The following is a 15,496-nucleotide window of genomic DNA, read 5'->3' on the forward strand; positions in this document are numbered from 1 at the left end:
TTGTCCTTCCCAGACCTCGGTGTATTGCAGATTGTCCTCTCCCCAACCTCGGTGTATTGCAGATTGTCCTCTCCCCACACCTCGGTGTATTGCAGATTGTCCTCTCCCCAGACCTCGGTGTATTGCAGATTGTCCTCTCCCCACACCTCGGTGTATCTCAGATTTCATTCCTACAGGGGAGCAAGAGATTATTACAATATTCGTATTACTGAGCAGGGGAAATTAATTAGACTAATTAACATACAAGTAAATGATGATACTGTTGACACATTTCATTAACTCAAACTGTCATTCTATGTTTGTGGTGCACTTGGTGTTGCATTACAATGTATTGAATTCATTAAATTCAAATGAAAGGTACCGCAAAATAGATGTGTCCTTTCAATGTTTAAAATCATATGTGCTTTTCACTCTGATTTGCCAATATAGGCATTCATACAGTTATGTTCCTATGCAGTGGTGAGATAACTGTGGCCAGACACAATGCATATGCTTTCTATCAGCTCCAGAGGAAAGGCTTGATTGTAACACTATGCTGGAGAGCTTTTCCACACACACGAGAAGTTTCAAATTCAAACCACTACAAAACAACCTTAAATTGTGGAGCAATCTAAAATAATCATGTCGAGGTATGACAGATATACACTGACTGTACAAAAAATTAGGAACACCTTACTAATATTGAGTTGCACCCTCCCACACACACACATACACAATCCATGTCCTAATTGTCTCAAGGTTTAAAGATCCTTCTTTAACCGGTCTCCTTCATCTACTACACTGATTGAAATGAATTTAACAAGTGACAATAAGAGATCATAGCTTTCACCTGGTCAGGCGATGCAATGTGTTCTTAATGTTTTGTATACGCAGTGTAGTGTGACTGAAACAATGCATACTTTCAGAGTTAAATTGAAAAGATTCTCTGGTACTTTTGTATACTTTTTAGCCAGTAGTTCTGAAAGTAGCGCTCAAGAGACAAGAGTGGTCCCCGAAAATTGCGTACTACATCACATATGTGCAGATATGTGCACCATGTCATTGCTCTCTCTCTCTCTCGCTCTGCTGTGTGTGCATCTTGCTAGCTGTCACTCAAATGGTGAGGGGCTGAAGCTCATTGGCAAGAACTCGAATTGTTAAGGGACTGGCCCACGTTGAGGAAAATGTAGGGAAAATGGCGCAGCACAGCTTACAGAAAAACAGTCGCTTTCAAACTAGGGATTTCGTGGATACTTAAGGTATAGATGCATGTACAAACTACACATTGACACATCCAGCTGACAAAGGGAAGTTTAAAAATACTTAGTAGTAGCCAAAGTGGTTACTACTAAGTAACCACTTTTGCCTCTTGGACACCTTTCAAACGCCTATTAGACACCTTTCAAACGCCTCTTGGACACCTTTCAAACGCCTATTGGACCTTGGACACCTTTCAAACGCCTCTTGGACACCTTTCAAACGCCTCTTGGACACCTTTCAAACGCCTCTTGGACACCTTTCAAACGCCATTTGGAACACCTTCAAAAGCCTATTGGACACTTTCAAACGCCTCTTGGACACCTTTCAAACGCCTCTTGGACACCTTTAAAACCTTGCGACACCTTTCAAACGCCTCTTGGACACCTTTCAAACGCCTATTGAACACCTTCAACACCTACTTGGAACCTTTCAAACGCCTATTGACACCTTTCAATACGCCTTGACCTGGACACCTTTCCAAACGCCTCTTGGACACCTTTCAAACGCATCTTGGACACATTTCAAACGCCTCTTGGACACCTTTCAAACGCCTTTTGACACTTTCAACGCCCTTGACACTTTCAAAGCCTCTTGGACACATTTCAACGCTCTTGGACACCTTTCAAACGCCTCTTGCACCTTTCAAACGCCTCTTTGGACACCTTTCAAATCGCCTCTTGGACACCTTTCAAACGCCTATTGACAACAACTTTCAAAAGCCTTGGACACCTTTCAAACGCCTCTTGGACACCTTTCAACGCCTCTGGACACCTTTTAAAAACCTCCTTGGACACCTTTCAAACGCCTCTTGGACACCTTTCAAACGCCTTTGAACCTTTCAAACGCCTATTGGACACTTTCAAACGCCTGTGACACCTTTCAAACGCCTCTTGGACTTTGGACACTTCAAACGCCTCTGGACACCTTTCAAACCATCTTGCGCCATTAAACGCCTCTTGGACACCTTTCAACGCATCTGGACACCTTATTCAAACGCCTCTTGGACACCTTTCAACGACCTCTTGGACACATTTCAAACGCCTCTTGGACCATTTCAAACGCCTCTTGGACACCTTTCAAAACGCCTCTTGGACACCTTTCAAACGCCTCTTGGACACCTTTTCAAACGCTCTTGACACCTTATCAAGCCTATTGGACACCTTTCAAAGCCTATTGGACACCTTTCAAACGCCTCTGGACACCTTTCAAACGCCTCTTGGACACCTTTTAAAAACCTCTTGACACCTTTCAAACGCCTTTCGGCAGCCTTCAACGCCTATGACAACTTTCAAAACGCCTATTGACACCTTCAAACGCCTATTGACACCTTCATAACGCCTATTGGACCTTGGGACACCTTTCAAACGCCTCTTGGACACCTTTCAAACGCATCTTGGACAACATTTCAACGCCTCTTGGACACCTTTCAAACGCCTATTGGACACCTTTTCAAACCCTCTTGGACACATTTCAACGCCTCTTGGACACATTTCAAACCTCTTGGACACATTTCAAACGCCTCTTGGACACTTTCAAACCTTCTGACCCTTTCAAACGCCTCTGGACACCTTTCAAACGCCTCTTGGACACCTTTCAAAACGCCTCTTGGACACCTTTCAAACGCCTCTTGGACAACGCCTTTTCAAACGCCTTAAGCCTTGGACACATTTCAACGCCTCTTGAAACCTTTCAACGCCTATTGGACACCTTTCAAAAGCCTATTGACACCTTTCAAACGCCTCTTGGAACACCTTCAAACGCCTCTTGGACACCTTTTAAAAAACCTCTTGGACACCTTTCAAACGCCTCTTGGACACTCTTCAATACGCCTATTGAACACCTTTCAAAGCCATTGGACACCTTTCAAAGCCTATTGGACACCTTTCAAACGCCTACTTGGACACCATTTCAAACGCCTCTTGGACAACCTTCAACGGACATCTTTGACACATTTCAAACGCCTCTTGGACACATTCAAACGCCTCTTGGACACCTTTCAAAACACCTATTGACACCTTTCAAACTGACCTCCTTGGACACCTTTCAAACGCCTCTTGGACACCTTTAAACCTCTGATTTCAAACGCCTCTTGGACACCTTTCAAACGCCTCTTGAGACACCTTCAAACGCCTCATTGGACACCTTTCAAACGCTTTGACACCTTCAACTCTTGACACACCTTTCAAAACGCCTCTTGGACACCTTTCAAAAGCCTCTTGGACACCTTTCAACGCCTCTGGACACCTTCAAACGCTCTTGACACCTTTCAAACGCCTCTTGGACACCTTCAAACGCCTTTGACACCATTCAACGCCTCTTGGACACCTTCAAACGCCTCTTGGACACCTTTCAAACGCCTCTTGGACACCTTTCAAACGCCTCTTGGACACCTTTCAAACGCCTCTTGGACACCTTTCAAACGCCTCTTGACACTTTCAAACGCCTCTTGGACACTTTCAAACGCCTCTCGGACACCTTTCAAACGCCTCTGGACACCCTTTCAAAACCTCTTGGACCATTTCAAACGCCTCTTGGACACCTTTCAAACGCCTCTTGACACTTTCAAACGCTCTTGGACACCTTTCAAACGCCTCTTGGACACATTTCAAAACGCCTCTTGGACACCTTTCAAACGCCTCTTGGACACCTTTCAACAGCCTCTTGGACACATTCAAAGCCTCTTGACACCTTCAAACCCTCTTGGACACATTTCAAATGCCTCTTGGACACATTTACAACCCTCTTAACACAACTTTCAAATGCCTCTTGGACACCATTTCAAAACCTCTTGGAACATTTCAAACGCCTCTTGGACACATTTCAAACGCCTCTTGGACACATTTCAAACGCCTCTTGGACACATTTCAAATGCCTCTTGGACACCTTTCAAACGCCTCTTGGACACATTTCAAATGCCTCTTGGACACCTTTCAAACCTTTATCCTATTATATTGATTCCACAAGAATCCCAGACAAAAAAAATACCATGTTTTGGGGGATTTTCACGAAATGTAATCCATACAATATTCTTCTGGAGGAAGGATTGTTTAAATATATTTTACCTTTGTATCTAAAAGCCTAATTGAGAAATAATGAATCAAAGTTGGCCTTTTTATGACATTTTGGCCAGGCCTCCTTTAAGACTCCATAATGTTTCATCTGTAGATGCTGCAAAGCAAAAAATGCTCTGTAATATGAGTAGTATTTTGATTTCAATAAAAAAAAAATCACCATACATTTATGAATATTGAAAAATATAAAACAGGAATATAGAAATTATACAATTTTTGGTTTGGTAAATGTTTCAATATAATGTTGAAAATAATATACTGTACGGGCATATCAACGTTCCAGAATGGGATCGTTGAGAATGTTATGGCCCATGTTATGGCCCATTTTATACAGAGAAATTGGCATAGTAGGCAACGTAACCAATCACAGCCCTTCTTTTACTTGTTTCATTGCACATCCTGCTAAAGACCAGCAGAGGGCGAATATTTTGAGTCCATTTTCACATTCACTGTTGGTAATGCTTGCAAATTGGATCATAATTCTAAAAGTAGCAGAGATCCCACTCTGGAACTTTGATATGCCCGTAGAGTAGATTATGTTCAACAATATATTGAAAAATGAGCCAAATCAAAGATGGCATATGTTCAATATTCATGTTTATATTTTTCAATATTCATAACTAAATGTTAAACAAGTTATTGAAATCAAAATACTACTCATATTACAGAGCAAGAGGTAAAGCTTCATATGACACCAATTGTTGCTTTATAGCACCTACAGATGAAACATTATGGTGTCTTAAAGGCCTGGGTAAGCCCAAAATGTAATAAATCTGCCCACTTGGATAAATAATTTCTCATTGAAATTTTAAAATACAAATGTTAAATGTATGTCAACAATCTTTCCTCCAAAGGTCAATTCTATGGATTACATTTTGTGAAAATCCCTTTTCCCTGTTTCGTGAGGAATCACTATAGAGTTAAAGACATCAAAGTCAGGAAACTGGAATTCATATACTAAGAAAGGCATATTCATGGACATTACATTAACTCTTTTTTACCTCCTGTAGGGTTCAGTGGCTTGATGAGTGAAACGGCAGGGGGCTCTAGGAAGGTCAGAGGGTCAGTTTGTCTCCTGCTCCTTTGGCTGCAGTGACATCTACTGGACTGGACTGCCAACAGAGAGGTGCCAACACTTTAGAAGACCAATGAAAGCGTGCAGAAAATCTATGTGAACTGCCGGCCCTTCTGGCACTACCCCAACAACATTATCATATTTAACATMATCATATTTCACAAATACTGAATTTCTCGTTTAAGAATTATGCCACTTGAATGCAGTCGTAACACCACGTATGCAACGCATTTTTGACCAATCAGATTGCGTGTCCAGAACTAACCGCTTCATAGTATAACATAACATCATAGTGATATAATAGTACAATAATAACAAGACAACGTACTACCAGGTAATGTTTAGTCATTTTTGTATGAAATAACAAGATGCCCTCAAAAAGTGGACATTGTACAATTGTTTCCCGCAAAACAGAATAAAATCATTGAAATGAATACCACGTTACAAAAATGTTTAGAATGATTCATGACAAACATCTGGATGAAAACTTTTTGAGATTGTAAAAATGACATGTTCACTTCTAAATGTGAATCTGTGAGGTATAATATAGTGTTTTGTTAATAACCACACATGGTATAATACGTTTCAACAACATCATGGTGGACTTAAAGCCACCGGGGGCCTTCTGAGTTGAAAACAACTTCCCAGAACCAGTCACTACAACAGCAGATACAACGCACACAATTCACTTTCTTCAATCTTACATTTCATCATCTGAATAAAAACATAGATATATTACTACAGAAAAAGGAGTCAAAATAACACTCCGATTAAAAGAAATAAGACAGAGACAGAAACATTTACTGACAGAGATAAAAGATGATAACCAACATGGGCAGTATACAAAAACGTTTATACAAAAAGAGAATTATCAAACTACAGATGAAGAGAAGAGTGCTATTAAGAGAGTACTGCCTACTGCGATACCATTTCACTTCTGTCTTAGAGGGCTGATTGAGCGAGGCGCGGACACAGAACGCATCTCTTCACCAAACTATTTCATAAAGGTAAGGGGGAGGGAGGGGGGTTGTCCTCTAAGGACCCTGACATACAGTTTATAGAGCATAGGTAACACGGTGACAGCATAATTCAACTATGCTTTTGGTCCATCGAATAACACATCTCTACACAACACCCCACAACATCTCTAGGGGCTACAGGGGAGGATTGCTCTACCGTGCATGACCAAGTCACCCTGAGATTAAAGTCAAATTTGGCAATTCAACCCCTTAGCATGGCTTTTTTTCTCTCTAAAAATGACTCGACTTTTTAAATTGCGAATCATTTAGAAATCATGTTTTTACAAAATAAACACATCTGAATATTACACTATACACATTTAAAAAGCCATTTAAAAGAGCTTGGAGTTTGAGATACCATAAAACCAGTTTACGATGACATAGCTGTTCACTAAAAATACTTGATTTGCAAGAAATGAATATTACAACATCCGATCAATTGTAGAAGTTCAATAGGAATTATTATACATTTCAAATACGCGATTGTTTTCTATTTGCCACCTGCAATATTATTCAGGATGCAACTGAGCAGGATGTGGATAAAGCTTGCTGATGGATTTAGGCAAGCACAAATATGACACAAACATAATCAGGAAGACAGTACTAATGTTTTGTTTAAAGGATTGTGACACAGACCTAACCATGGCTGTCATTAAAAAACATAACAAGGGCTTTAGGCTGGCAATAGCCAATCGCTTAATTTCTGTACCATTTTTTTTTTTAAACACACATTTAACTCAAACCTTTAAACAATTGACAGTAGCTTAAAAACTATGCACCGTTCCCCCTTTTCAACTCCACAATATGATAGAAAATAAGGCATTTCAGTGCGTATGTATTGAAACCACATTTACGCTTTCTTTGCATCCCCACCCCAGTAAAAAGACTGCTTACAGACTTCAACTGACTACTCTTCTAATATATATATATATATATATTTAGTCAAAAGTTTGGACACACCTACACATTCAACGTTTTTTCTTTATTTTACTATTTAATAATATAGTGAAGACATCAAAACTATGAAATAACACATATGGAATCATGTGGTATGCAAAAAGTGTTAAATCAAAATATAGATTCTTCAAAGTATCCACCCTTTGCCTTGATGACAGCATTGCACTCTTGGCATTCTCTCAACCAGCTTCATGAGGAATGCTTTTCCAACGGTCTTGAAGGAGTTCGAGCACTTGTGTGCTGCTTTTCCCTCACTCTGCGTTCCAACTCATCCTAAACCATCTCAATTGGGTTGAGGTCAGGTGATTGCGGAGGCCAGGTCATCTGATGCAGCGCTCCATCACTCTCCTTCTTGGTCAAGTAGCCCTTACACAGCCTGGAGGTGTTGGGTCATTGTCCTGTTGAAAAACAAATGATAGTCCCACTAAGCTCAAACCAGATAGGATGGCATATCGCTGCAGAATGCTGTGGTAGCCATGCTGGTTAAGTGTGCCTTGAATTCTAAATAAATCACACAGTGTCACCAGCAAAGCACGCCCACACCATCACACCACCTCCTCCATGCTTCACGGTGGGAACCACACATGCGGAGATCATCTGTTCACCTACTCTGCGTCTCACAAAGACATGGCGGTTGGAAACAAAAATCTCCAATTTGGACTCATCAGACCAAAGGACAGATTTCCACCGGTCTAATGTCCATTGATCGTGTTTCTTGGCCCAAGCAGGTCTCTTCTTATTGGTGTCCTTTAGCAGTGGTTTCTATGCAGCAATTCGACCATGAAGGCCTGATTCACGCAGTCTCTGAACAGTTGATGTTGTGATTTGTCTGTTACGTGAACTCTGTGAAGCATGGTTTTTGCGACTGCACTTAAGAAACATTCAAAGTTCTTGAAATGTTCTGCATTGACTGACCTTCATGTCTTAAAATAATGATGAAATTTCATTTCTCTTTGCTTATTTGATCTGTTCTTGCCATAATATAGACTTGGTCTTTTACCAAATAGGGCTATATTCTGTATACCAACCCTACCTTGTCACAACAGAACTGATTGGCTCAAATGTATTAAAGAAAGAAATTCAACAAATAAACTTTTAACAGCGCACACCTGTTAATTGAAATGCATTCCAGGTGACTACCCCATGAAGCTGGTTGAGAGAATGCAAAGCTGTCATCAAGGCAAAGGGTGGCTACTCCGATGAATCTCAAATATAAAATATATATTACTACATGATTCCATGTGTTATTTCATAGTTTTGATGTCTTCACTATTATTCCACAATGTAGAAAATATTTTTTTTCATTTAAAAACCTGGAATGAGTAGGTGTGTCCAAACTTTTGACTGGTAATAAATATATATATATATATATATATATATATATATTTCATTCATGTATATAAAAAAACAAGCAGGGAAAATGAGTGATGAGCAAGTGAGTGTCACTGTGACTCGGCCATCTCTAGGACTTCTCCGGCTGCTACAGTGACCAGTTGTAGTGGGATTTCAGCATTGGCCAGGATGTCCTGGGAGTTACTGGAGCCCTGCTGGATGTTGGTGAGGATGAGGGTGGTGCCGCCCGCCGTGATGATGCTGTCTGACGAGCCCGCGGACTCCATGGAGCCCACCACCGCGTTGCTCACAGAGTTCATAACTCCTTTCTTGTTCTGGTGAGTTTTAATGTGCTTGGCCAGGTGGTCGCTCCGCATGAAGCGCTTGGAACATTCCGGGCAGACAAACTTCTTCTCCCCTGTCAGAGAGAGAGAGAAACCAGACAAGTTTTAACAGTAGGACAGACCAAACCATGTCACTTCTGCATCACTACTATGAACTCATTATGTCATCTGTTTTACAGAACTAATGCTATTATACTGAATGATATCTTTCCAAAGACACAAGAGGACACTTTACATTGGTGAAAAGCGCAACCTACAAGGTAGGTTTTCAAAATGTAAAATGTAATCCAAATGTTGAGGTGAGGGAGGGTGCACCTGTATGTGTCCTTCTGTGTCTCTGCAGTTCGTCGCTGCGTGTGAACCTCTTCCCACAGTACATCCAGCTGCAGACYAAGGGCCGCTCCCCTGAGTGCCAGCGCAGGTGCGCTCGCAGGTGGGACGTCTTCCCGTACACCTTCCCACAGCCCGGAATGTGACAGATGTGTTGCTTCTTCTTCCCCATGTTGGATCCTCTGAGAGAACACAAACAAACACACTCATATACTGCATATACAGCCTTATAGATGTGTACTTCATCTGTTTTTTGGGCCTTTGCGCACCAATGCTGGTGAGAGGGGGGGGGGGGTGGTACAGTAAGACTGTTAGTAACCAGACAGAATATATAATATAACATGTATGAAAACATTTGTCTTTCCCATTCAGACCCCAAAACCTTGAGAACTAGTATTCTAAACACCATAAGTATTTTTCTGACCACTATAAGCTGTTGAGCACTGTAAGCGTAGTCGCTATAAGCAGGTGAGCTCACTCACCTCCCGCCAGCCTCTTTGCAATTGGGGCAGGTGCAGGCCACTCTGCGTAGCCGCTTGCCCCCCTCGCCGAGCTGGTCCTCCTCGTCCTCTAGCCTGACCCGCAGGTGGGAAAGGTCACTGGTGTTCAGAGTGGAGTCACTGCCCAGCTGCCAGTCCTCTMAGTCCGGCTCCTCCTTTATCTGGACATCTGGAGGGAGACCAATCAATCCACACATCAATATCAACACAACCTTTAACAATTGCATGCTAAATGGACTGCAAAAGCCACACAGTAAAAAGTGCTTCTTCGCTAAATGCTTTTAAAAAGATTTCATGACAGTTTGGCTATGAACAAATTCAAAACCCCTGTTCAAACTTGACAATGTGTGGATGGACAGCTTGACACAAAACCATTTGATGATTTACACACCCTTCAAATCTTCAAAGAATTAATCATACGATTGTTTATATCTCACAGATCTATAAAGAGTGTTGATTATATGGTCAGAGAATTGTTTAAATTGTAACATTTGTCATTTAGCAGACGATTTTATCCAGAGCAACTTACAGGAACAATTAGGGTTAAGTGCTTTGCTCAAGGGCACAGACATATTTTTCAGCTATTCGGATGAAAATGTTATTGTTACACACACATGTTCTGTTGTTAAATGTGTGTTCTTAAAGTAAACAACAAAGTTGTTAATGTATAAGAAAATATTTGCAAATCTGACAAGAATATACAGCTAATAATCCTCACCAGAGAAGCGCAAATCATGCCTGATGCCTCAGGAGGCTTATATCAGGTGACTCAATAATTAAATAGTCTACTTCCTGTAGTCTACTTCCTGGGGATGATAATTTTTTTCAGACCCCCGTGGATTCCTATATATAGTGCCTTCAGAAAGTATTCACACCCCTTCACTTTTTACACATTTTGTTGTGTTACAAAGTGGGATTCAAATTGATTTAATTGTCATTGTTTTGTATGAAAAATAAAACACTAATATATCTTGATTAGATAAGTATCCAACCCTGAGGCAACACATGTTAGAATCACCTTTGGCCGCGAGTTGTGAGTCTTTCTGGGTAAGTCTCTAAGAGCTTTCCACACCTGGATTGAGAAAACATCTGCCCATTATTCTTTTAAAAATACTTCCAAGCTCAGTCAAATTGGTTGTTGATCATTGCTAGACAACCAGTTTCAGGTCTTGCCATAGACTTTCAAGCCGATTTAAGTCAAAACTGTAACTCGGAAACATTCACTGTCTTCTTTGTAAGCATCTCCAGTGTAGATTTGGCCTTRTGTTTAAGGTTATTGTCCTGCTGAAAGGTGAATTAAATTTCCCAGTGTCTGGTGGAAAGCAGACGTAACCAYGTTTTCCTCTAGGATTTTGCCTGTGCTTAGCACCATTCCGTTTCTTTTTTTATCCTGAAAAACTCCCCATTTCTTAACGATTACAGTTATACCATAACCTGATGCAGCCCCCCCCCCACTATGCTTGAAAATATGGAGAGTGGTACTCAGTAATGTGTTGCAATGAATTTGCACAAAAACATAACACTTTAGTCAGGACAAAAAGTGAATAGCGCTGCAATTGTTTTGCAGTATTACTTTAGTGCCTTGTGGCAAACAGGATGCAAGTTTTAGAATAATTGTATTCTGTACAGGCTTCATTCTTTTCACTTTGGCAATTAGGTTAGTATTGTGGAGTAACTACAATGTTGTTGATCCATCCTCAGTTCTCCTAACCAGCCAATAAACTCTGTAACTGTTTTAAAGTCACCATTGCCTCATGGTGAAATCCCTAAGCTGTTTCCTTCCTCTCCAGCAACTGAGTTAGAAAAGAAACCTGTATCTTTGTAGTGACTGTGTGTATTGATACACCATCCAAAGTATAATTAATAACTTCACAATGCTCAAAGGGATATCATTTATTGTTTTACCCATCTACTAATAGGTGCCCTTCTTTGCGAGGCATTGGAAAACCTCCCTGGTCTTTTTGGTTGAATCTGTGTTTGAAATTCCCTGCTCGACTGAGGGACCTTACAGATAATTTTATGTGTGAGGTACAGAGATGAGGTAGTAAAAATCATGTTAAACACTATTATTGCACACCAGTGGAGGCTGGTGGAAGGAGCTATAGGAGGACAGGCTCATTGTAACGGCTAGAATGGAATAAATGGAACGGTGTCAAATATGTGGTTTCCATATGTTTGATACCATTCAATTTCAGCCATAATAATGAGCCCATCCTCCTATAGCACCTCCCACCAGCCCCCACTGTTGCACACACAGTGAGTCCATGCAACATATTATGTGACTTGTTAAGCATATTTTTACTCCTGAACTTACTTAGGCTTGCCATAACAAAGGGGTTGAATACTTACTGACTCAAGACATTTTTTAAAAACATTTTAATTAACTTTTTTAACATTTCAAAAAACATCATTCCAATTTGACATTATTGTGTGTAGTATTGTGTGTAGGCCAGTGACAAAAAAAGTTACATTTAATCGATTTTAAATTCAGGCTGTAGCACAACAAAATGTGGAAAAAGTCAAGGGGTGTGAAAACTTTCAAATGTGCTGTACAACCACCAGTGTTACAAACTATTATGGTGTGCATGTCTGCTGGATGTGTACATGATGCAGGGGGAGACCATACCTCCAGGGCTGTTGGTGTCCTCTGCCTGCTGGTACTGAATCCCTGCCTGGACCAAAGAGTTGACAGTCACAGTCTGCAGGTTGGGGATCTGTTGCGCTTCTCCCTGGCCCAGAGACAGGGTTTGCAATGGGGCAAGTGTGATCTGCTGGGCTGGGTTGGTGGACAGCTGGAGGTTCTGGAGGTTCTGGACCCCCTGCACCTGAAAGGTCTGCCACTGGATCTGCCCTGAGGCCGTGACGGTCTGGGCCTGGATGATGAAGGTCCCTGGGTTGATGAGCTGAACGTTCTGCATGGTCTGTCCCCCTGCTGCCTGCACCACCTGGCCATCACTGGTCTGGACTGGCACCTGTTGCAGCTGGATGATGGACTGGCCTGAGGACACCTGGATGTTCTGGACCTGGTTCTGCTGAATGTAGCCCTCCTGGAGACCAGAGGGGTCTGTCTGCTCTGGGGCTTGGGTTAGAACACCCGTCTCATCCATGGCCTCAGGCAGCTGGGCGGAGGACGTTGGCACATACATGTCTGCATTAGCATTCGAGTCATTTACAGACAGTGTTTGCGAGAGCTGATCACCTGTCTTCTCCAAACTCTCAGAGCTGTCCACACGCTGACTGGTCATGATGAGCTGGCCATCAGAAGTGACCCCTGTTGCTATAGTCTGAGCACCAGAGAGGCCCAGGGAGTCCAAGTCCACACTGCTAATGGGGACAAAGGTGATGTTCCCTGGCAACCCCATAGGCACATTAGTGACAACCTGTCCCTGGTTGTTAAAGGTGGAGCTGCCGATAGAAAGACCCTGGATCTGCTGGACATGACCAGTCTGTGATATGAGGTTCTGGTTATTAGTAAGGATGTCTCCAGCCCCAGTCACACTTATAGTCTGAGTTCCGTCAGGCAAGATCTGGATCTGCCCTGTGGCATCTTGGCTCAGAATGGCCCCCTCCTCACTGGAGGTGGAGAAGCTCAGTTGCTGTCCATCAGCTGTCTGAATGTACTGAATGTTAGGCACTGTGTTGGCGGATGTGTCGCTTCCTGATGTCACAAAGATAGGTTGGCTCTGAAGGTTCTGGAGAGGAAGAACATACTGTCCGTTTGATGTCACGATCCCCCGACTCTGGATATGGACCGCGCCAGGTTCCTCCTTCCGTGTTGTCGTGGGGGTCAAAACCTCCCATCTATCTGGGTTCCCTGTTAACTGGATGGATGTTAGGTCTGTCGTCTGCAGGATAAAACATCTTGTTTTGGTGAATAAAAACTATTCATTTGCATAGAAGGTGCCTCATTAAGATGCAGATTGCAACATTGAGATGAAGTATGTAATGTTAGAGATAGCAGTGAAATAATTACTTACATTAAAAAAACAGTAAGCCAATTATTTATTGTATTCAGCCAGTTGGAAAAGCCATAGCATGATTAGTTATGAATAAGTACGTGCATTAAAAAAGTTATTACCATTCATGAAGAATATAGGAATAAGAGCTTGGTGCTGCTTGTTCACACGATTTAGCAACATATTTGAAGATTGGTTTAGAGGTGTTTAATGACCAGAGTATTGTTTGCCTAGAAGGTGCATGAGAACCCTAACTTCATATTCATATTGTGTGAACCAAATATGAGCTCACTACATGATGGCCTTTGGGCATATCTCTGCCGACACAACTCGCGTTCTATTGATAAAAGATAACTACATTTTGGGGTCGTCCACATTCTAGCAGAGCCAGTGGTGGTGACTTACCACTACAGCGGCAGCACCGTTACCCCCATCTGATGATGCCGACTCGATCTTGCTGCAGGTAGCTGCCAGCAGAGCGAGCGATGACGACTGAGTGTCCTACCCACAATGGGCGGGTTTAAAAGGAAAAAAGTGGGTGGCCGTTAGTCCGGTGCCACACAGGAAGTTCGACTTTTACTACAAATGTTAAAACGTGTGAACTTCACAAAGCACCACGCACTTACTGAAACCCTAACCGAGAAGCATACGAGGGCAATTTCTAAATAGCAACGTTAGCTACCTGATCTCCTGTGCCACAGTCTTGCTGCAGAAACTCGCTTTGATTGCTGTCCACGTCCAAGGCAGCCATTTCCTCTTGTTTCACTGGCTGTTCTGGGGCTAACGTTACAAGGTACAGAATGAAGGAAACGGAGCAAAACAAACCAGCGTTAAATTCAATCTCCACACGGGAAACGGCAGCAAATTTGTTTCTAGCTATTCCACTAGCTATAACGTAACACTTCATGCTGGACTGACCTCCATTACAGCTGCGGTGTGGAGTTGATCAAACTGTCTGAAGCCTTAGCTAGCTAGCTACGTATGTTGTAGTTGTGGCTAGCATGCAGGCTAACGTTCACTGTTGGCTAAACTGTTGGAAATATATTAGACAGCTAGCTAACATTAGCTTAGCTAAAGGGTGCAAACATACCGATGGTTAGGTTGAACATTACATACCAGTCATTGCGTGAATTATTTTATTTCGCAGAATCTCTGTATTACCACAAGCGAAACATGCTTACAGTATTCGAAGGCTGGCTGCAATCCGTGATTCTAGTCAATTGTTTCTATTTTGATTGACCGTGCGGGAAACACAAAGGGTGGGGTCTCCAAGATTGGGTAACGCACAGGAAATCCCTCCGTTCTTCTTAAACCCAATTGGCTACCGTATTTTATTCCCTACATTATCATTCGCCAGTGTACATGTCAGTCATCTTCTGACGAATTCCTTTCCTGTTTATTTTTCTCTCAACAAGAATATGGTGACAAAAAATAATATGGACCCAGGAGCTATGCTTTCCATTGATAACCGTTAATGTATACAAGCGTTCTGCAGCCACAGTGGATTTTAAACATACTCTTAATTGATTTCACTGACCTCTCAATTTAGATGATTTATGCCTAGCCTAAATTTAAAGCCAGCTAGTGTAACTATTAGCCAATTAATCTGTCATTGCATGGAGATTTCAGTGCAGGTCGACCCTTGGTTTTTCAAAATAAGATGTGATGGCTGC

General features: G+C 41.9%; 1 protein-coding gene across 11 annotated transcripts; it reads right to left on the reverse strand.

Moving 5' to 3' along the window:
* Positions 1–5,713: 5,713 nt before the first annotated feature.
* LOC111975200 (transcription factor Sp3) lies at positions 5,714–15,241 on the reverse strand. Of its 11 annotated transcripts, none has more exons than XM_024003449.2 (8): positions 15,005–15,239; positions 14,742–14,853; positions 14,506–14,603; positions 14,229–14,324; positions 12,494–13,712; positions 9,850–10,036; positions 9,353–9,549; positions 5,714–9,111 (listed from the first exon to the last, which is right to left on the reverse strand). In XM_024003449.2, the coding sequence occupies exons 3-8, from the start codon at positions 14,572–14,574 to the stop codon at positions 8,804–8,806; spliced, it is 2,076 nt and encodes a 691-aa protein (XP_023859217.1). In that variant the 5' UTR covers positions 14,575–14,603; positions 14,742–14,853; positions 15,005–15,239; the 3' UTR covers positions 5,714–8,803. The 11 variants fall into 11 exon arrangements, with proteins under 11 accessions (XP_023859217.1, XP_023859216.1, XP_023859207.1 ...); XM_024003448.2 differs by having other exon boundaries at positions 14,940–15,239; XM_024003439.2 differs by lacking the exon at positions 14,742–14,853 and having other exon boundaries at positions 14,229–14,315; positions 14,940–15,241.
* Positions 15,242–15,496: the final 255 nt, after the last annotated feature.

Source organism: Salvelinus sp. IW2-2015, linkage group LG2 (genome assembly GCF_002910315.2).
Source record: "Salvelinus sp. IW2-2015 linkage group LG2, ASM291031v2, whole genome shotgun sequence".
Classification (NCBI taxonomy): Eukaryota; Metazoa; Chordata; class Actinopteri; order Salmoniformes; family Salmonidae; genus Salvelinus; species Salvelinus sp. IW2-2015.